Here is a 24,266-nt window from a genome sequence, read left to right as displayed (position 1 = left end):
TAGATACCACATTCACTTTAGGGAAACAAACATACAAAAAAAAAAAGAAAAACAAAACAATAGGGAAAAAAATCAATATACTGCTCTGAGAATTTGATGTCCATTTTCCAGATAACTGAACTCTAATTGGCTATTTGGTGTGTTGTTGAGCCTCCCAGCTTTGTTATTTACAATAGCCCATGGGGCAGAAGACTAATGGTTTGAAAGAGCCTGAAGGACATTACAACTTTTTATTGCTTTATTTGCTTATGATTCTTCCATGATACTCAAAAGAAATGTTGCTTGCTCAGTCACTTGGTAAAATCTGACTTAAGTCTTAACCTTGTAATGTCTCCATGTGTGGCAGTTTTATATGCCATGTAGCAACCTACCCATTATCTTTTGCTGTCAAGTATGGTTAGCTGTACTGAATTCCTAGATTATGCACAAATTATGAAATAAAATAGATATTTTGGTACAGAAAACTACTACATATTCCCTCTTCTGTAAATTGGATGGTCATGCTACATCTATACATGTGAATGTTGTTAAGGTCAACTTCTTGCACAATGTTTAAAATATAAATGTCATAATGTACAATTTATTTAAATAATAGAACACTCATACTAAATAAACTGTGGGAAATGTCTCTATTTAATTAAATGATGGGTTGAATATCCCAAGTGAATAGATAACTTGAAAATAAAGACATGAGGGAAATAGAGTTTTTCTTTAAATGTAGAGACACAAGTCAAGTGTCAAAACTAGGTGACACCAAAACAAGAAACAGTCCAGGAATAGATAAACATGGCTGATTCAAGACAAAAGACACATAGATGGATCCAAACGGATCCAAGATAGTGAGAATCAGTCACAACCAAAAAAATGTATCTGAAAGAGTATTTTAACTATGGCACAAAGCAAAGGCCCAAATAAAAATATGATCACTGAAATGAATTATAATGACAGAAATAGCTTGCATGTAATGAGTTTTCATAACAACTATATTAAGTGGCTAAACACAAACCAATATCATAAAGTCAGGGAGAAGAGTAAGTGTGTATCTCTTACCTAGGCTCATCTTTTGGAATTACACTCCTTTCAATCCCTGGCATTCATTTTTCAAGGTCCACCCATATCACCACTTGTGATGGAACTTCCTGTCTTATGGTTTAAAAGCATTATGGTGTGTGTGTGTGTGTGTGTATGTGTGTGTGTGTGTGTATATCTGAGCACATGTGTATATGGATGGATGGATGGATGGATGGATGGATGGATGGATGCATGGATGCATGGATGCATGGATGGATGGATGTCAAGTATCAAGTAGATAAAGACAAATATTATGTGATCTCACTCCATAGTTGATTATGAAAACTTTGCTCTCATAGCTACTCAGAGTGGAAGAGTAGTGAGCAATGTGTAGAGAAGAGTAGGGAAGGATAAGGTCCAAGGTCATTCAGTAAGCAAAGCACTTTTTTTCTAGAATAGTATTGAGGGTGAACATAATTAACAGTAATTTATGAAATTCAAAGTAATTAGAAGACATAAGTTTGAATCTATTCATCATAAAAGAATAATAAAACTTTATGATGGTGGCTATGTTAATGGTCATGAGTTTATTACTACTCAGTGTATGAATGAATCCAAGTATTTTCCCTTATATATCTGTGCAAATATTATCTGTGAATCAAAAATATTTTCTTTAAAGTTTGGAATATATTTTATGGACATGGGTTCAAATTAAGATGTGATATAGTTGTTCGTTTTTCTGTTGTATTATTCACAGAGTTATGTAGATGTAAGTTTCTGTTGCACCTGGTCCTACAGCCTTTCAATCCCAAATAATTATAAAATATATGGCTTCTTAGCTCAGGATTATTATTAACTAGTTCTTACAACTTAAATTAACCCACAATTCTTTATCTATGTTTAGTCACCTGACTTGCTATCTTTTTCTCAGTAAGACATTCTCATCTTCCTTCCTTTGTGTCTGATCGATGTCTGCCTTTTGTCTTCCCAAATCTTGCCTATCTACTAGCCAATCAGAGTTTTATTAATCCAATATGCAGGACAAATCTTTACAGTATATAAGAGTATTATATCTCTGCAGAGTTAAGGAAGAGTTTTCATACTTAGAGATAGAAAGCCAGGTTGTTAACCTTAAACCTACTAAAATCTAGCTAGCCAGACTGAGTTCAAATTTTAATTATTATTATCATTCAATCTGCATACCTAAGACACAGGTAATAGCAATATCTTTTTTACTACACATACATACACACAATACACACACACACACACACACACACACACACACAGAGACCTGGAGACTTGGGGTATTAACTAGTTATGATTATCAAAATATTAAATATAGGGGCTTCAATTATGTCATCATTTGACCACCAAAGTCAATGCTTTTTTTGCCACACAGATAATACTACAGTGATTCAAAAGAAAATCCTTATGGTAGTGTGGCCATCATAGTTATCTCCTGTGTTAGTAAATCAATGCTTAAAACTCATCTATAATAATTGATAAATCATTAAGCCTAATGTTAAGGTATGTGGAAAGTTGGGGTGGGGAAGGTAGATAGATCAGTAAGTAAAATGTTTTCTGTGCAAGAAAGTCATTTGAGTTTTACTCCCAGACCTCATGGGGAAAAATTATGTAATTTTTTTGTATTCCTGTAATCAAATTAGGAATGAGGCAGAGACAAGAGAATCTTGGGGCTCACTGGGAAGCTAGCACAGTTGACATAGCAAAATGCAAGTTCAGTGAGAGATCTTGATTCCAAAATCAAGGTGAATATCTCCTAAGAAACTACATCTGTAGATGTTAGGAAATATAAGAAACTAGAAAACTGTACATATGTATACTTCTTCTATTACATTTCAAGATTTTACTGGACTATCTTAAATTCAGATTAAGAAAATCTTTTATACAAGCTCATTCTGCAAAAATAAAATTATACACATAGGAATTTACATCTAGTTAATGCTGCTCTTAGTGACTGACTGTATCTTTTATAACCTAGGCTAGAAATGGGAAGTGAATGAATACTTAGTAAAATAAGTTTCTGAGTTCTAATATATTATCTATAGGCAATATTTTGGATATGTGCATGCAGCGGAGTAAAGACTTTGTTTACTTGTTTATTCTATCTCTCTCTATATATATATAGATATATGTGTATATATTCTAGACAACCGAGAAGGAGTTGAATTACCAGTGAGCTCAGAGCTTTTTTTTAATTGATTTTTATTGAGCTCTACATTTTTCTCTGCTCCCCTCCCTGCCTCTCCGCTCCTCCCTTCAATACTCTCCCAAGGACTCCATGCTCCCAATTTACTCAAGGGATCTTGTCTTTTTTTTTACTTTCCATGTAGATTAGATCTATATAAGTCTCTATTAGGGTCCTTATTGTTGTCTAAGTTCTCTGAAATTGAGGTTTGTGGGCTGGTTTGCTTTGCTTTATTTTTAAAAACCACCTATGAGTGAGTACATTTGATAATTGTTTTTCTGTGTTTGGGTTACCTCACTCAAAATAATGTTTTCTAGCTCCATCCATTTTCCTGAAAAATTCAATTATTTTTTTCTGCTGTGTAATACTCCATTGTATAAATATACCACATTTTCCTTATTCCTTCTTTGGTCAAGGGCCATTTAGGTTGTTTCCAGTTTTTGTCTATGAGTAACAATGCTGCTATGAACATAGTTGAGCACATGTCCTTGTGGTACGATAGAACATCCTTTGGATATATACCCAAAAATGATATTACTGGGTCTTGAGGAAGGTTGTTTCCTAATTTTCTGAGAAATCACCACACTGACATCCAAAGGAACTGTACCCAGCTTGCATTCCTACCAGCAGTGAAGAAATGTTCTCTTTTCCCCACAACTTCTCCAACATAAGTTGTCATCAGTGTTTTTGATATGGCCATTCTTTAAGGTGTAAGATGGAATCTCAGAGTTGTTTTGATTTGCAATTCTCTGATGACTAAGGATTTTGAACATTTCCTTAAGTGTCTTTCAGACATTTTAAATTCCTCTGTTGAGAGTTCTCTGTTTAGGTCTATACTCCATTTTTTATTGGATTATGTGTTCTTTTGATGACCAATTTCTTGAGTTCTTTGTATATTTTGGACATCAGACCTCTGTCTGATGTGGAGAGAGTGAAGATCTTTTCCCATTTTGTAGGCTGTCATTTTGTTCGGTTGACCATGTCCTTTGTTTTACAGAAGCTTTTCAGTTTCAGGAGGTTCCATTTATTAATTGTGTCTCTCAGTGTCTGTGCTGCTGGGGTTCTCCTGTGCCAATGCGTTCAAGTGTACTTCCCACTTTCTCTTCTATAAGGTCCAGTGTGATTGGCTTTATGTTGAGGTCTTTGATCCATTTAGACTTGAGTTTTGTAAATAGTGATAGAAATGGGGAACTAATACCAATACTACTCAATTTTTTTTTCACAATAGAAACAGATGAAACATTCCCAAACTCTTTTTATTAAGCTACAATTACCCTGATACCCAAACCACAGAAAGGCATTACTAAGAAAGAGAATTACAGAACAATCTCACTCATGAACATTGATGCAAAAATGCTAAATAAAACACTGGTACTGGCAAATTGAATCCAAGAACAAGTCAAAACCATCATCCAATATGATCAAGTCAGCTTCATCCCAGAGATGCAGGGATGGTTCAGCATACCAAAATCTGTCAACATAATCCACCATATAAACAAACTGAAAAATAAAAGCACATGATCATATAATTAGATGCCAAAAAAGCTTTTGACAAAATACAACATTCCTTCATTATAAAGTTCTTGGAGAGAGCAGGGATACAAGGAACATACCTAAACATAATAAAGGCAATATATCCTTTGAGTTGTTGAAATCCTTTCCATAATTCTATGGAGTTCAAATATATCTGCAATAATCTACATGATTGGTGTTCTATGAATATTGTCTGAAATTAAAAAGCATACAGTCAATCAAATTATTAATATTTTATTTTCTTCTTTATAATTATACTCTCTTGGCTGACTATTCAAATTTTCATTTTTATTATCAAAATGTTCTTCCTGATTTTTGACAGCTTATAATGTATATATATACACATTGTATATATACATATATATATTCTGTACATTGTTCTTTAAAGACAGAAAACCTAAGTATAGTATAGATATATTTTAAATTTCTTTCTGTACGTGACAATAAAACTTTCTTATAATATATATTTTCTATTATCCCCAAACAAGAATAGTAAAATATCAATGTTGTTTCTATGAAAGTATTGTCAAATTGTGAAGTAAGGTTCTATCAGTTCAGAGTATGCCTTTCCCTTACCTACAAATGTCAGTTTTACTATAACTTGATTATGGTTGGCTGTATTCTTGTTTTTTTCTCCTTGTTGTATTTGAGGAGTGTTTAGTTATTGTTAGGTAGCAGCAAAATACTGTTTTTAATAATGTAAAATGGTTTATTGGACAATATTGATTTTAGGCTGTGGGAAAAGATTTTAGTAGTCTTTGAATGCTAAAAGTAGAGAAGGCCCAGCATTGCTTCTTACTCTGACATTTTCTGATTAAGTCAGCCAAATGCATATTTTTTTGTATACAAGAATAAGTTTGCTACTCTGTCAATGATGTAGTATTGCAATTCTTAAGGTGAATCAGGAATTATTAAGTCAGATGCTTCAAAAATCAGAAATATAATTTACATCCACTCTGTGAGAATACTATAATGTCATAAATTTCATGGCCTAGAACATTCTAATTCCTTTTCTGCTCACTGACAGAAATTTGGAATTTTTCCTCAGTAGTAAGACCAGCATCAAACACTGGTCTCATGTAAATTCTATTTGGCTAATATTCACAGTGGTTCAAATTGGGTAATTAATTATATTAGCACCACTTTGTGTTATACACATATTAGAAACAATGATCTGTTTGCACTTCTACAAATAACATTCTGTTATAGTTAATAGATATGACATGATTGCAAATGGACTTCCCATCTTCCTTTGAAAACAGTCGTCAATAATATTAGTTTGTTGCTACTTTCTTTCTGAATTCTGAATGGCAAACATTATTTTAAAAACTGACTTTTTGAAACATTGATAAATAAATTTATATGCCATTGAAATGTAACCTAAATTTGGAAAAAATGGTTCATATGCCATTTTGGGATGTCACTTCTGCTAAGATCCTAGCGATGATAGGTTTGTATTTTCCAGGGTTGGAATGTGAAGATTAGAAATGTTAGATAGATAGAACAGAGTTAAGAAAGAAACTCAGAGACACAGACTAGTAATGGAAGGGTAACTCAGCAAATACTGAGTGTTGAATTTGCCCACATTTTCTTCTTCTTTTTGTTGTTTGTTTTGTTTATTTTGCTTTTTGAGTCAGGGTCTCTCTGCAACTTTGGAGACTGTCTCTGCATCCTGAGTGCTGGGATTAAAGGCATGCACCACCACTGCCCAGCCTCTTTTTTATTCATTTTTATACTCCAATGCAAATGGGAGGAAAAAATCAAAGACTACTTTAACATGACACAAAGGACAACCAGAACATTTACTTGCTTCAATAATTGAGACATCAAGCCATTATTTCCCATGTAAACTTTTTGATTTTGGGGACAGGAATATGCACTGAAACACACCCTAGACCAAGTATCCTATAGACAGTCATTCCCTATGTCAAACCTTCTGTTTTAAATAAAGGAGCACAGAAGTATGCTTGAATTTTTGGATCTTTGGTGAGCATGGAGCCAATTCACCACTCTAGGCCATCATAATGTCCAAGATACAATCAACAACACTCTAGGTCAGGATATCTCTTCTTGTAGCTACAACTATTATCAACAATTATAAAAGAGCAAAAATAAGTTCCAACTCTCTGACCTTCAGAGAAGGTGGAACAGTCTCACATCTGTGTGTGTCCCAACAAAAATGTTTTATTTGTTCCCATTTTGTCTCTAATAAAAATATTTTTTGAGGTAAGAAAGAACACACTTGGGTTTTCTCTATTTACATTAAAATTATGATGTTTGCATAGATACTTCTGAATGTCAGGGAAAACTTGAAGGAACCATTCTGGAAAGACTGGAATCTGTGGAGTATTCATCTTCTGTGTAGTATATGGTAAAAGAATATTTAATTCCAAATGGTACATGAATCATTCATGATTATACTTTACTCAGCTACTTTCTGGTATGATGTGCTCCATAATAAGCATGGCCCTTGCTCACATAACCATACAGATGGTCCTTCCAACTGTCTAGAAGAGGTAAATAATTTCATGGTTTTACACCTTATTGTTTGGTGATTTAAAAGCCTATGTAAGCTTGCTTTATGAATACACTTACTATAATGTAAAGGTTGGCCTCCATTCTTACGAATCCAAGTTCAATTTTCAAAAGTGAGTTGACTATTCCAAATGTATGACAAATGCTTACATTTTTTATTCATCCCTCAATTGAATGTTGAACTATCAGGCACTCAATTATTTGATTTTTAATATACACTGAAATAAACAGTAATAATTCAAGCCATAGCAAATATTTGTACCAAAATCATAAGAATTTATGCTGTTTAAGATGTTTTCAAATTGAGAGCACGATAATAGGAAATGATTCTTATTATATATTCATCATTTAAATAGCATTTGAAAATATTTATTATTTATTCATATCAAATAGCCTTCCATTGTATATTTTCTTTTTAGAATATTTATCTTGGAGGATGGCAGCCTTAAGATATGCAACGTGACCAGGTCCGATGCTGGGTCTTATACCTGTGTAGCCACAAATCAGTTTGGCAGTGGGAAAAGTAGTGGCAGTCTCATCGTGAAAGGTAATTTTTTTTTTTTTTTTGGTTTCAGGGGACTTGTTGCATATTACAGTCACCTAGGCATATCTTGACTAGTGTTACCATGCCAAACTGGTAACATATTGTATGGGTAGAACATTTTAGTTCAACATTTACTTAAGAGTTCTCCTACCACATTCATTAATGGAATGCCAACTGTAGGAATGTAATGCTGTGATAAATGTGAATTTTTTGGCAGTTAACAATGCCAATGTATGCTTTTTGCTGGGCTAATATCTGCTCCAGAATATTAAAACTCCCCACATGCTTTAGTGTTTGGGATCATAGACATTTTGATACAGTTCACAAGTAGCCCCCGTCCCCCTTTTTGGTTAAATGCCATTCAGATGCTCTTGTTTTGTATGAACATTTTCTGCATGTTCCTTTTCTATTGCTGTGAGACAACAGCATGACCATAGCAGATCAATGAATGAAGGGCTTATTTTCTTGTTTCCTGGGAAATAGAAGTCCATCAGCATAATGGCAGAAAGCAAGACAACACACAGTCTAGCATGGTGGAGGACAGAAGCTGAAAGTTCACATCCCGGAGAACACATTGGGAATACCTCAAGCCTTTTGAATCCTTAAAGTTTATCCCCAGGCAAGCCTCCTCCAATACAGCCTTACCTTCTAATCATTCCAAAAGAGTTTTGCCAACTAAGAACCAAGTTTTAAATATTTGATCCTATGACAGATGGAGGGGCATTCTCATTCACGTCATAATGCTGTGTATCTAAGACAGTCCAATATAAAACATGATCATTTGTTTAAACAACTCTTGGTACGTAAGTAAGAAAATATGGAGTTTTGTGAACCCACAAACACAATAAGTTTTTTTCGTTTTTTTTTTTTTTTCTTTTTGAAACAAGGTTTCTCTGTAGCTTTGGAGCTTGTCCTGGAACTAGGTCTTGTAGATCAAGCTGGCCTCGAACTCAGAGAGATCCACTTTTCTCTGCTTCCCAAGTGTTGGGATTAAAGGCAGGTACGACCACCACATGGCAGACAGTTTTTTTTCAAAGAGAAAACATCAAAGTTACATTGTGCACAGGAGATACCATATCCCCCTCCTAGCAAACAGGCAATCTTGTATGATTTGGCAGGGTAAAACTGCATATTCCACTGTTAAGCTAATATCAACTCAGACACACGTTCATTTATCACCAAGGGACATAATTAGCATCAGGATTGTCTATTCTCTACTTTTGCTACTTTATTATATTTAATATCAGCTCATGAAAATGGTATGTTTACTGTAACCATGTCACTTCTATTATTTCTTGTGTCCCGGATGATAAAAATGACTGGCTCAGTAAAGCAGTGTGTGCAGTTAATTAAACCCAAATGATTCGATTCTGCAATTTTGTTTTCTTGAATTTTCTGGATAAAAATAAATATATTACTGAAAAAGAAGTTAGTAACTAACTTCAACTATCATTTAAAATAACTCAAGGAAAATAAACACTCACCTTTATCCCTGGAAGGTATTTCTGCCAATTTGTCTCAAGTGTATGATATACTGTAGACAATTGTCTGAGACACTCTGGGAAAATGTAACTGATAAGAATCAGTGTCAAAAATTACAGCAGTGTAGTACACTTTCAAAAACAAACAAAAAGAAACCACTGTTCTTGTGATAGCATTGTCATCAGTATAAAACAGAGATTGACTTAGTGTTTCAAGACTCATGTCATGGTTTTATTGAATAGGAAGGTATTTCTGTAGCAAAATTTCCAGTGCTTATATACAAAAAACAGCTTTATATTTGAAACATGCTTTATATTTGAAGAAACAACATGTTATGGAAGAGAAAAAATAAGTTTTATTGCATCACTTCTAATTAAGACTGTTCAGAAAGTATAATTTTATTTAATGATAACAGATGATAAATAAAGCATGGTGGAGAATGTCATGCCATTGTAGTTAAATATTACAGGTATAGAGAAGCCCATGAGTATACAAACAGGAAATAGGAAGGATAGAAGTCAACAGTAATAATGTATTCTGGTGTGAGAAATCCTTTTGTATATGTGTTGCTTTTATTGGTTAATAAAGAAGCTGCTTTCAGCCAATGGCTTTACATAATATAGCCAGGTCATAAGAGTTATATATAGAGAGAGTAGGGAGAGTAAGGGAGAGCCATGTAGCCACCACAAGAAACAGATTAATGAAGATAGGTTAATTTAAATATAAGAATTAGCCAGAAATATGCTTAAGCTCTTGGCCAAAAAGTATTGCAATTGATAACAGATTTTTGTTATCAATTGATAACAGAATGTTGAGTCTGGGCAGTTGGGAAAATGAACAAATGGCCTCTACCAACACTATTCTATGAGGATCAATTTATGTGGAATATTGAGGAATCAAACTGATTTACACTTTGAAATATCAAAGTAAGGCTGATGGTTTTGTTGATAAAATGCCTTGCATCTCCTCACTCCAAGGGCTAAGAAAGAAAAGGTTTCTGGCTACACCAAACTGAAGCAAAGGCTTCTTCCAAGTCAAGATCCCAGAAATCATTATTATTTCAATGCTCACTGCACAGAGTTAGTTAATGAAAATAAAGGAACGGTGACTTACTTAGAATTCTCTGGAATGTGCTTTGTTTTGATGATCACAGTGCAAATCTTTTTGCTTCTGTGTTCTGTGGAATTTATTTCTAGTTCTTGTAATGGGAAAAAAAATAATCACTATGTGAGGACATTTCTAACAGCCCCACTGGAATCCACAAATATTCTATTTCCTAAAGAAAGTCTTGGTTGCTTAAGATTATTTTTTAAAGAGAAGACAACAGGAACAGACTTATCCTTTTGTCTACTATTATTTATTGGATTTGTTATTTTTTTAATTTAAAGTTTTCAAGGATTTAATAAATGAGTACACTGTATTTATATCATTTGCACCCCTCTGACTCTTTCTATCTTTCCCAATTTCCCTTGAATTCATGAGTTCTTCCATAATTACCATTGTCATATATAAACTATAGAGTCTATTTAGTGTTGCTCTTATGTTCACGTTTCTAGTGCTGACCACTTGCCCTTGAATAACCTATAAGGCCCTGGGGAAAAAACAATTTTCTCTTTTTCACCAGCCACTGATTTTGTATAGCTCTTCTTTCAGAGATGGCACCTTATGAAATTTTGTCCCTACATGTTGTTGTGTGGTCAACAGGCAACTCATGTTTCAGCAACCACATTGTTAGGTATCAAGAGGGCAACTTTCTTGTGAAGTCAAGAAGGTACTGTCTCAAACAGAAGTCCTGTTAGTATAACTTTTGGCCTCTTTCCATGTTGTTCACTTTGTCACTAATGGACCCAAGCATCCTTCTACACTTCAGTCTTCTTACAGACTATATAGTTCACTAACTTATTTTGTTGATAGTCAGGGCACTACTTTCCATTTTAGTCCAGTAACATAAATAGGGCAAGAAAATTTATGTTTTAATCTGAGATGAATGCTAAGAACGACAGCACTGACAGCTGTTTCATATGCCCAGTATAGAGCTTGAACGGTTATTCTGCAACTCTATCCACAAATGTTTGCTGTACTGGTTAATTTTCTCTAAAATTTGACAGTTTTGACTATTTCAGAATCCAACCTTAAGAAACAACTCACAGCAAAGAAAAAAAAAAAGTGAATGTATATTTTTAAGTACTTTCACCTCTTCCGTTTTGGGTTTTTATATTCTCTGGTTTCAAGCAGATATGTCTTAACATACGAGGGTAAATAGAAAGCTGTAGGAAATCTGAGAACTTTGTGAAGAAAATCCACTGTCCTAGTGGGTGTTTTGTTTGCTTGCTAGTTATTTTTGTTTTGTTTGTTTTAGTTTTCGAGACAGAGTTTCTCTGTAGTTTGGTTACCTGTCCTGGAACTCAATTCTGTAGACAAGGCTGGGTTCGATCTCATAGATTCTGCTTGTCTCTGATTCCCAAGGGCTAAGATTAAAGGTGTATGCCACCACTTCCTGGCTCTGTCCTGATGTTTAAGCACTGGAGGTTGACTGACCAGCAGAAAAGGTGCCAGTGTTAATGTAGCTGATGTCAATATGTGTGGTTGTCTAATTATTATTTATTTTCATTTTATGTGCATTGGTATTTGGTATGTATATCTGTGTGAGGGTGTGAAGGTGTCAGATCTTGGAGTTACAGATAATTGTGAGGTGCCATGTGGGGCTGGGAATTAAACTTGGGTCATCTGGGAGAATAACCAGTGTTCCTAACTGTTGAGCCATCTCTCCAACCCCAAGTTATTATTTATTTGTATATAGTTATATAAATGATATTTGTTAGGCTCTTTATTTTAATTTTTAGAAAATATGTAAATCTCACAATAAGGGTATTTGAGTTTTTGTTTGTTTGTTTACCAATGACAAAAAGTACTACACAATATGAACTTACAGAAAATTATATTCATTCATACAGCAGTAAAATTACAGATATACACAAAACATATACATAGTATATTTACAAGCAGTTTTAATAAACTATTATTGACCTGTGAAATAAAACTTGATTAGATTGTCCAATCTTCCTATAATCCTGTCTCAACTGGACTGCTGCCTTTCATTTCTTTTCATTGGCAGTAGCACTGTCAAAAAAAAAAAAAAACAAAAACAAAAAACAAAAAAATCTATCATTTTACAATCTATAAATCTGGAACCTTGGTCTGAGAAAAATATTATATATTTTACTAACCATTTTCTTTCCTTTTCTTAAAAGCTGGCTTAACATTGTGAGTATGTGTACTACCTGACACATAATGTCCATCTGATGGCCATTACAAAATCAAAGATTTTATTTCTCGAATCCCAATGAGCACATACTAGTGAGTGTAAGGAGAACAGTGGTGAGTAACAAATAAGAAATTTCAATCAAGCTGATAAAACAATCATATCCCTTTGAATTTATTTATCAGCTTCAGTCATGCAGGAAATGTTGCTGTTAGATAACATGTAAAAAGATAATGGTTACAAGAGTGAGATATTTCCAGCTTCATTTTAGCTGATACGGCTTATCTGTGTTAAGAGGATTCTGAAGTTATCTGCGCTGTGTGTCTGGAAATTTCTACTTCACTAATGCAACAGGATGAGGCAATTTTCTGTTCAGACACTGTGAATGCAATTAGCAGCTGCCTTGCAAGATCCTTCCAAGATGCCCAATGTGATCTGAGGACATGTTCTATAGGCACAAACAGGGAATAGAGAGGAAAATAGTTTTAAAAGTTCTCATTTTTTAGGACTTAGATAAAAACCACATCCTATACATATATGAAATTGTATATAAATATCATATAAAGGAGTGAATTATATGAATTAGTGTTTAGAAAATTATTAAAAAGCGGAGTAACAGCAGGCTATAAAAATGATCTTGTTTGCAGGCAACATTTGTTTTTGTTTCCCCACTGGAGAAGTTTTGGATGTTCAATTATAGGCCTCATTGCTTCAGCATTATTTTCAACTGAAATGTCGGAACTTGGAAAAGCATATCTAATGTGCAAATTAAGTTTATTGCCGCTCATTTAGTTGTTTATTCTTTGTGATAGAAGTCTTTATTATACCCACATACAGAATGCCCTCTGCTTTTTCTCATGCAGAATGAGAGCACTCTCTAAGATTGGTCAGCATTACTGAGCATAATACATACCCAAGACAGGCAGATAATTGGAGGTTTTGTGGATTTAAACAGCAATGTAGAGGCTTTGAAGAGTTTAACCAACCTTTATAAAGCAGCTCTGCTTATTTGAATGTAAATTCCCAGAGAAATGGCAGGACATTGGAACACATTATCATATTGTAGAGACTGAGATCATAGCAGTGAAGTTTTAGTGAGTATGACCATTTCACTAAAAATATTAATTGCACAGTCTACATTCTTCTTACACAGAGGGATTTGATGCATTTTCATGCAGATATTTTTGAATTATAAAGTATTGATGTAGAAATTATTTTTGAAGATGAATATTATATATACATATATGTATATATATATATATAATTTTAACACTGGTCTGGACAACTTTTTTATTTTTCCTTTAATATCACAAGTAATGTTGGAGTTGTTTCTTAGTCTTCATTTACTGGATGATTACAACTTTATAAGTGCAGGTATAGAAACAAACTGGTGATTTGAAAGGAAATTAATTAGTGTAGGCCTCTGTGTGATTTCTTTGGGACTAAATGGCTGTGAGAACAGAAAGGACAGGAAACTTCTGTCAACACTGAGATAGGTTGTTGCCTAATTTTCTGAGTAAACACCATACTGATATCCAAAACAAATTTACCAGTCTGTTCCTAACAAAAATGGGAGACTGTTTCCTTTACCCAACATCCTCTCCAGCATAAACTGTCATTAGTGTGTTTGATCTTTGCCATTTTGACAGGCATATGATGGAATCTCAGAGTTGTTAGTTTTGCATTTCTCTGATGACTAAGAACGTTGAGCATTTCCTTAAGCGTCTTTCAGCCATTTTAGACTCATCTGTTGAGAGTTCTCTATTTAGGTCTGCATCCATTTTTTTAAAAAAAATTGTTATTTTAATGTCAAGTTTCCTCAGTTCTTGTATATTTTGGAGATCAGCCCTCTGTCTGATATGATGATGGTGAAGATCTTTTTCCATTCTGTAGGATGCCTTTTTTTCTTATTGACCATGTCCTTTGCTTTATAGAAGATTTTCGGTTTCATTCAGAAGGTCCCATTTATTAATTGTTTCTCTCAGTGTCTGTGCTTCTGGGGTTGTATTTAGGAAGTGGTCTTATGTGCCGAAGTGCTCAAGTGTACTTCCTACTTTCTCTTCTATGAGGTTTAGTGTGGTTGGCTTTATGTTGAGGTTTTTGATCCATTTATACTTGAGTTTTGTGCATTGTGATAGATATGGATCTGTTTTCATTCTTCTACATATTGATATCCAGTTAAGCCAGAACCATTTGTTAAAGATTCATTTTTCCCTTTACATTTTTTGTGTCTTTGTTAAAAATCAGGTGTTTGTAGGTGTGTGGATTAATATCTGGGTCTTTAATTTGGTTCCATTGGTCCTCCTGTCTGTTTTTATGCCAATACTAGGCTGTTTTCAGAACTGTAGATCTGTAGTAGAGTTTAAAGTCAGGAATTGTGATACCTCCATAACTTCCTTTATCGTGCAGGATTGTTTTGCCTATCTTCATTTTTTTTGTTGTTGTTTTGTTCTGTTTGTTTGTTTTCTTTGTTTTTGCTTTTCCATAAGAAGTTGAGTATTGTTCTTTCAAAGTCTGTGAAGAATTTTGCTGGGATTTTAATCGGCATTGCATTGAATCTGTAGGTTGCTTTTGATAAGATTGCCAGTTTTACTATTTTAATTTACCTACCCAGGAGTATGGGAGATACTTCTCCTTCAATTTCTTTCCTCAAAGATTTGAAGTTCTTATCATACAGGTCTTCCACTTGTTTGTATAAAGTTACTCAAAGTGTTCTATGTTATTAGTGCCTATTGTGAAGGATGATGTTTCTGATTTCTTTCTCTGCCTATTTATCATCTTTGCTAGGAGGGCTACTAATTTTTTTTTTTTTAGTTAATCTTGTATCCTGCTACATTACTGAAGGTGTTTATGAATTGTAGAAATTCACTGGTAGAGTATTTGTGGTCATTTATGTAATTTGCTGATTATCATATCAGCCAATAATGAGAGTTTAAATTTTTCTTTTCTAATTTGTATCCCCTTAATCTTGTTTTATTATTTATTTATTTATTTATTTATTTATTTATTTATTGTTTTTTCGAGACAGGGTTTCTCTGTGGCTTTGGAGCCTGTCCTGGAACTAGCTCTGTAGACCAGGCTGGTCTCGAACTCACAGAGATCCGCCTGCCTCTGCCTCCCGAGTGCTTGGATTAAAAGCGTGCACCACCATCGCCCGGCTTGTTTTAATTTCTTATTGCTCTAGCTAGAACCTTAAGTACTATATTGAGCAGATATGGTTAGATGACACAACCTTGTCTTGTTTCTGATTTCCGTGGAATCATTTGAGTTTCTCCCCATTTAGTTTGATGTTGACTGTAGTCTTGCTGTATATTGCCTTTATTATGTTTAGGTATACTTTGTATCCCTGCTCTATCCAAGACCTTTAGCAGGAACAAATTTATTATGAGATGATCATGTGGGTTTTTTTTTTTGGTTTGTTTATATGATGGATTACATTGACAGATTTTTGTTATGTTGAATCATCCCTGAATCTTTTTCGATGAAGACTACTTACTTGGTCATGGTGGATGATTTTTCTGATGTGTTCTTAGATTCAGTTTCCCAGTATTTTATTGAGTACTTTTGCATCAATGTTCATGAGTGAGACTAGTCTGTAATTCTTTTTCTTAGTAATGTCTTTGTGTGATTTATATATGAGGGTCATGGTAGCCTCGTAAAAAGAATTTGGCAATGTTCCTTTTATTTCTGTCGTGTGGAAAAATTTGAGGAGTATTGGTACTAGTTCTGTAAAAATCTTGAAGAATTCTGTGCTGAAACCATTTTGTCCTGGGCTTTTTTTGATTGGGAATCTTTTTGTGACTGCTTCTATTTCTTTGGCATTTATAGGTCTATTTAATTTACTTATCTGGTCTTGATTTAATTTTGGTAGTGATATTTATCCAGAAAATTATACATTTCTTTTAAGTTTTCAAATTTTGTGGAGTATAGGTTTTCAAAGTATGATCTGAAGGCTCTCTAGATTTCCTCCATGTCTGTTGTTACGTCCCCTTTTTTTGTTTCTGATTTTGTTAATTTGGATAATTCCTCTGCCTTTTGGTTGGGTTGGATAACTGTCCAATTTCTTGAATTTCTAGAAGAACCAATTCGTTGTCTCATTGATTCTTTCTATTATTTTCTTTGTTTCTGTTTTACTGATTTCAGCTCTCAATTTGAATATTTCCTGCCATCTAGTCCTTCTTGGTAAATTTGCTCCTTTTGTTCTAGAGTTTTCAGATGTTCTGTTAACTACGTAGTGTGAGATTTTTCCAGTTTCCATTTAGTGCTATGAACTTTCTTCACACTGCTTTTAATATTTTTATTTTCTAAGAAATTATTTCATATAAACTTTCATAGTTCCTGCAATTGCATAAGATATATGTGTATATATATATATTTCTTGCCTAATTCTAATTTTTGTTTGTTTTCTCTTTAAACTATGGAATTATTTATTATTTTTCTGGATTATTTGTGTATTATTTTAAAGAAAATGGATAGTGGTGACTTCAGCTAAACTGGAATATGTGGACCATGATTACCGTGACTACTTTGTGCTTTGAAATTAAAGGACATACATCCTAACCTATGGTAGAATGTAACTAAAGCACTGCATGCATATTTTAGTGTATATGAACATACTTTATCAGATAATCTTAGTATGTCGCAAATTTTTAGTATGTCTCAAAATATAGTAACCCTTTTGTTTTGCTGTTTGTATGCATGACAAGCAAAAGCATGTAAAATAAAGATTAAATTTTCCACTTCCAATTAGCTTAAGTTACAGAAATATAGTCCACATCATACCAATTTCTGTTATATTTTTGTTGCTTTGAACATTACTGGAGAACATCACCTTTGACTTTTCTGTGTTTTCTTACCCTTGTTTGTTTGGTTAGTGTTCTGTGGACATGACAATAATTCAATTCCATGTCTATCTCTGTTCCTGCCTTTCATGTCAACTTAACTGCTACTGGGTATCAATACTGTGCTGTTTAAATACCACCTTTTTCTTTTGTTAAATGTATCCCCTTGTTTTTACATATTTAACATTCCAATAGTTTCTGAAAATTAACTCCATAAGGAAACAGTTTAGAAAATGCCTTTATTTTATGATTACCATGATTAATATTTTGCTTAGAAATACAATTCTGGATTTTAATGGTTACTCTTGAAATTTCATGATGTTACCATGCCCTGAAAACTGAAGACATTTGGCTTCCTCATCCCTTCATTCTACTATCTTTCTCTCTAGCTAGGACTTTACTTTCTCCTGATATTCTATAATTTCAAAATGGTGCCTTGTAGTTCAAATTTCTTTTCTACTATGATATCGAACACTTAACATGCATTTCGTAAAATCTTATAGTTCCTGGATTGGGCTATCTTCTATAATTTCAGAATTTACTTCATCTTATCTTCTGAATTTAACTATTGGATTCTCTAAAGTAGTATTCTAGCTTACATCTATAATTATATGCCGATAACAAGCATGCATATATATTTTCCTCTGTTCCTGTTTACTCCTAGTCTTTATTTAATTCTATTTCAAGTTCAATCTTCTGGAACAATATAATTTTGATATACTTTAAATATTTTTAATTTTTGACTATTCACTTATATAATATCTTTGTATGTTCTTTCCAGAAAGTATTTCCTGGAGCATTGTTCCCATTTACTCTGAATGTACACTTTTCTTCCCCAAACTGATTTTTCTTCTTTCTTTGGTTAACTTTCTATGCTTTATCAATAGTACACAAAGATCCCTTGTGAGTCTTAGCTATTTATTCATAGGTAAGATAGTTAATAAAAGTTTTATCAGAGTTCAAATAATATTTGGGGTTTACTGATATATTGCTCTCCAATCAAGGTGGCCCACAAGGCTGGATATATTCCAACTTCCAAAGATCACTGTTACATACTTTCTTGTTTACTTATTTGGCAACTCTGACCACCAGTGTCCTCTCTGACATAAACAGGTCTTTCCATCCTTCAGCAGTGATGAAAAAATTTCAAGAGATCATATGTGAAATTTTCTGTAGGGTCCCCACCCTCAATTGTGCCTCAAAATTAGCAGTTTGTATTCCTTTTACTTTGTTTACATTACTCAACCAACTATCACAATAGCAAAATGAAGTTCTTCTTTAAATTTTGATCAACAGGGAAGGAAACATTGTTTGGAAGTTAATGGAACATTAATACTCTTCATCACCATTCTCTGTCTGATTTCCTTTCATATTCATCGTGATCACCCCAGCAATGAGTCTTATTTTCTCAATCAAGTAACCCCACAAATACTAAAATAAGGAAAATTTAAAATGTCCCTTTCGAATAATCTTAGAGGGCTGCCAGTATAATTTTCCCTTTAAAATAGTGTAAAACATGTGAGAAGAACATGATTTTAAGTGTGCTCTCACACATAACAACTTATTGCCACAATCAAATATTAGCATGCTTGTCTGCATTCCTCCTAATAATGCTTTCATTTATGGTGACAATACCCAAAGCTAGGTCTCTTATCAAATTTCCAGGCCACACTAAAGTGTCACTAAACCTGTCACCCTGCATGTCACTAGTACACTGTGTTTACTCTTCATAATTACCAACTACTTTTTTTTACTTACTAGAAAGTGCATCTGCATTTCCCCTACCAATCCTCCTGGTATCCACCATTGCACAGAATGCTTTTATGTGTGTGGCAATTTTAGGTTCATCATATAAATTCGTTTTAGGAATATTTTTTTTCTTCCTGGAAACAATACTATTTCTCATGTCATCCTGGCAGATCTATGCTGTCAGAAATGAAAACACCTTTCTTTGGTCATTGGACTGAATAATATGCCAATAGAACTCTGGTGAGACAGTCTGTATTTTCTTTATCCTTCCAATGAACGATAGGTACAAACTATGCTTTTATATTTTAACTTTTGTGAATAACACTGCAATGAACATAGGAGTGTAAGAAGATCAAAGTGCGTTGGGTAATATGAAAGTTCTCATTTTATTTTTTATGGAACTTCTTATTGGTTTTAATTTTTTTTCCTAATTGCTGTATCTAATTAAAAATTTAATGAAGAAAGCACGTGTTACCCATACTTCACAGAACCTTATCTCTTGCCTTTTTGTTAAGAGCTCTTCTAAAAGACGTAAGTTTTTAATTTGCATTTCTTTGATGATGAGTTTTAAGTATCTTCATAGATACTTAGCCATTTATATGTTTTCTTCAGAGAAACTGTGTATTTACTTACAAGTTGAACTACTCTCACATTAATAAAGCTCTCATTGTTTAAAAAACCAATTCCATGGGTTCACCTTCTTATTTAGCTTCTCTAGGATCACGAACTATAGGCTCAATGTTTTTTATTTATGGCTAGAACCAATTATGAGTGAGTACATCCCATGTTCCTCTTTTTGGGTTTGGCTTATATCACTCAGGATAGTGTTTTCTATTTCCGTCCATTTGCATGCAAAATTCAAGAAGTCATTGTTTTTTTACTGCTGAGTAGTACTCTAATATGTATATATTCCATACTTTCTTCATCCATTCTTCCATTGAAGGGCATCTAGGTTGTTTCCAGGTTCTGGCTATTACAAACAATGTTGCTATGAACATAGTTGAGCATATACTTTTGTTGTATGATAGGGCATCTCTTGGGTATATTCCCAAGAGTGGTATTGCTGGGTCCAGGGGTAGGTTGATCCTGAATTTCCTGAGAAACCGCCACACTGTTTCCAAAGTGGTTGCACAAGTTGGCATTCCCACCAGCAATGGATGAGTGTACCCCTTACTCTACAACCTCTCCAGCAAAGGCTATCATTGGTGTTTCTGATTTTAGCCATTCTGACAGGTGTAAGATGGTATCTCAAAGTTGTCTTGGTTTGCATTTCCCTGATCACTAAGGAAGTTGAGCATGACCTTAAGTGCCTTTTGGCCATTTGAACTTCTTCTGTTGAGAATTCTCTGTTCAGAAAACACTCAGGATATCCTGAGTGAGGTAAGCCAGACCCAAAAAGAGGAACATGGAATGTACTCACTCATAATTGGTTTCTAGCCATAAATAAAGGACATTGAGCCTATAATTAGTGATCCTAGAGAAGCTAACAAAAAAAAAAAGGTGAACCCAAAGAAAAACATATAGTCATTCTCCTGGATGTTAACCTTCATCAGGTGATGAAAGGAGACAGAGATAGAGACCCACACTGGAGCACAAGACTGAAATCCCAAGGTCAAAATCAGCAGCAGGAGAGAGAGCACGAGCAAGGGACTCAGGACCGCAAGGAGTGCACCCACACACTGAGACAATGCTGAGACAATGGGGATGTTCTATTGGGAACTCACCAAGGCCAGCTGGCCTGGGTCTGAAAAAGCATGGGATAAAACCGGACTAGCTGAACATAGCAGACAATGAGGACTACTGAGAACTCAAGAACAATGGCACTGGGTTTTGATCCTACTGCACGGACTGGCTTTGTGGGAGCCTAGGCAGTTTGGATGCTCACCTTAGGAGACCTGGAAGGAGGTGGGTGGTCCTTGGACTTCCCACAGGGAAGGGAACCCTGATTGCACTTTGGGCTGATGAGGGAGGGAGACTTGATTGGGGGAGGGGGAGGGAAATGGGAGGCGGTGGCGTGGAGGAGTCAGAAATCTTTAATAAATAAATAAATTAATTAAAAACTATATATATATATATATATATATATATATAAAATAAAGCTTAAATTTTAAAAATAGGCAAAAAACCAATTCCAATTGTCATGTACTTGCAAAAATATATAGAAAAAAAGCTTAGCATCTTAAAAATTAGAGATTTTTAGAAACATAGGGAGGGGATTACCTTTCAAAGCATATTTTAATGTTTCTAGTCTTTACAAGTTATCTTGTAAGAAAAAAATATCGTAGAAAAAGATCACCTATATAAAGTGTAAATAGTGCCCTACAAAACTTTGTATTTATATCTTAGCAACATGTCCTGTCATGTTATAAATATATAAAGGCAGAGTCTCAAGTTTATATGGAGAGAATGCACTGTTTTGCACATTGTGGAACTTGGGGGTGGAATTGTCATCTTCAAGCAGTCACCTTCAAAAGATTATCACACACAAATAAAGATTTCAACCATGTCAGTTGTGTAAAACAAAATAGAATTATAAAAAGTAATTTATTGGGTTGGAGAGATGGCTCAGTGGTTAAGAGCATTGCCTGTTCTTTCAAAGGTCCTGATTTCAATTCCCAGCAACCACATGGTGGTTCACAACCATCTGTAATGAGATCTGGTGGCCTCTTCAGGCATACATATAGACAGAATATTGTATACATAATAAATTAAATTAAAAAAAGTAATTTATTAATTATGGTCAATGATATCAGACACACATTTTCTAACCTTTTTGGGACTTCTAAAATGTTCTGTGAGATCAACACATGTAATATTGTCCTTGGCAACTGATATAGAGAACAAATTTAATTAGTCTTAAAAAACAGATTTTATGTTTCTGACATGTTTTATGTGTTTAGTTTCCCTGTCTACTAGCAAGTTCATAACTGAAAATGAATTATGAAAAATTATTGACAAACATGTTTTTAAAATTTGAAAAAATATATTTATCAAAAGTGATCTAATTTCTATGAAACTTTCCCTTATGTCTGAAAAGCAAGATGGGTATGTGAAATTATTTTGGTGTGATGACTTTGTGTTCCAATGAAGATTTTCAAAAATGGCTACTACTGATATTCCAGCCTTTTTCATTTGTATGTCGGGTATGCTTTACAAAGTCCTTAGTTTTCATTATTTTAGAAGCTATGTCGAAACTGTAGAACAATTTTCATTCCACCTACCATTTTATGACTGTCTTGTCTTGTAGAAAAAATTTAGATATACAATAGAGCTAGAGGAAATAATAGAGTTTTATGTCATCTCACCCAGTGTGGAAATTAAACAACGAATTTCTAAATTTCTTTCTTGAAAACCTTTACTTACTGACCCAACACTTATCCTATTTAACTAGAGGCAAATTCCATATATATTATATTTCATCTGTAACCACTTCTGAATGTATTTTTAAAATATTTAGGAATATTTATTTAACATAAAATAAAAATAGAGTTAGTATCATAAAAATTGAAGCTTTTTCTCTAATATTGATGGTTCTAGTTTTCATGATTATCTCATAAATATTAATATGTGTGCATTCATCACATATGCTGTATGTTCACATGAACTATTCATTCCCTATTTCATAAAACATGTTAAAGTTATTAAACAAATGGAAAACATTATGTATCTTTAAATTATAGGATTTCTTGAAATAGTATGTATCTGTATTCTAGGAATTTTGGAAATTTCTTTACACTAAACTGTCATATGGAGCTCTAAGAATGCAATTAATCACAAAATTAATTCTGGGGAATGCTGAACCACTGTGTTTACAATTAAAATTTTCTTGACAGTGCATTTTACTGACAGTGAAATTTTCCTGTTTCCAAGGTATTAGTCACTTTCTGATGTTCTATTTAAGAGTGTCAATTGTCCTAAACGGAAGTGTTATTCAAAATTTTTATCAATGTCTTCTCAGCTTAGCATTTGCAATAACTACACAAATCCACTGGAGAGGCTTCTGAAAAGTCCACACTCAGGGATCTCGCTTGAAATCTACTGAATCAGTATTTTATGTGGGAATTGAGAAATTTGCATTCTGAACACATTCAACAAGAAAATCTTGTGCTTGCAGAAATTTCAGCATCATTTGCCTAGACATTCAATGAACATGGATAGTATATGCAAGAAAAAGGAAGTTATATGAAATGGATTTTTTTATCCTTTTTGTTTCAAGATGAAGATGCTTAATGAATCTGAAAGTTTTACTAGTGGTAGTCTAGTACAGTTCACTTCTCTTCATTTAATTTGTATGATTCAGACTCTAATGCACTTACTAATTAACATATTGTAAGAAGCATTTCAATATAAACTTCAAATAACATAAACTTCTCTGTTGGAACATACCCACACTTAGGAAAGGACTAGACTACATGAAAACATGTGCATTTTTCTCTTTTTTTCTTTTGCTCTGAGTCTTTATTTCTGCAAATATTATATTGCCCTTTGTCTTATGTACATACCATGAGTTTTCCTCTGGTGCTGTGCATGCTTGCAAAATGATTACTCTAAGAGAATAATCAGTGCTCCCTGACAGTTCGGAAGTTACGTATATAGTGTAAGGTTGGTTCCTATGCAGTTTGGAGAGGGGAACATGAGAAATAACCTTGCTTTGTCTACACAGGAGGATTCTTACAGGTGATGCTATGCTCAGTTAACCACACATCACTTTTTCTTGGATAATGTGTCTGTCTATACAGTTATTGTCTCTGTCTGTGTACATGGCAGTTACTTTTCTCATTGCTCTGATAAAATAGTTGACATTATCAACTTAAGGAAGAAAGTATTTCTTGTGGTCACAGTTTGAGAGGATATAGTCCATCACAGCGGGCAGGACATAGGAACAGAATTCAGTCATTAGTCAGAGTGTACAATAAAACAAATACCAGTGTTGCCTGACTTCCTCATTTCCCCCTTTTAATCTAGTCTTGTCTCTTAGGCCATGTTATAGTAGCACCTGTAATTAGGATGCATTGTTCCTCATTAAAACTGTTTAGAAATACTTCAAATATATGCTTAGAAATGTGTCCCCAAGTGATTCCAAACTTATTCGAGTTG

The 24,266-nt window shown here is 33.9% G+C and overlaps 1 protein-coding gene across 7 annotated transcripts in view; it reads left to right on the top strand.

The window, feature by feature from the left end:
- Window positions 1-24,266, top strand: part of Cntn6 (contactin 6) — a 342,570-nt gene that overhangs the window by 285,191 nt on the left and 33,113 nt on the right. For all 7 annotated transcript variants that reach the window (XM_075983306.1, XM_075983312.1, XM_075983307.1 and 4 more), the window contains one exon: window positions 7,711-7,838. In XM_075983306.1, the coding sequence (XP_075839421.1) occupies window positions 7,711-7,838 (128 nt within the window). The remainder of the gene's footprint in view (window positions 1-7,710; window positions 7,839-24,266) is intronic.

This window comes from Microtus pennsylvanicus, chromosome 8, assembly GCF_037038515.1.
Source record: "Microtus pennsylvanicus isolate mMicPen1 chromosome 8, mMicPen1.hap1, whole genome shotgun sequence".
Lineage (NCBI taxonomy): Eukaryota > Metazoa > Chordata > Mammalia > Rodentia > Cricetidae > Microtus > Microtus pennsylvanicus.
Note: the sequence above shows the minus strand (reverse complement) of the source record. Positions and strands in the feature narration are given on the sequence as shown.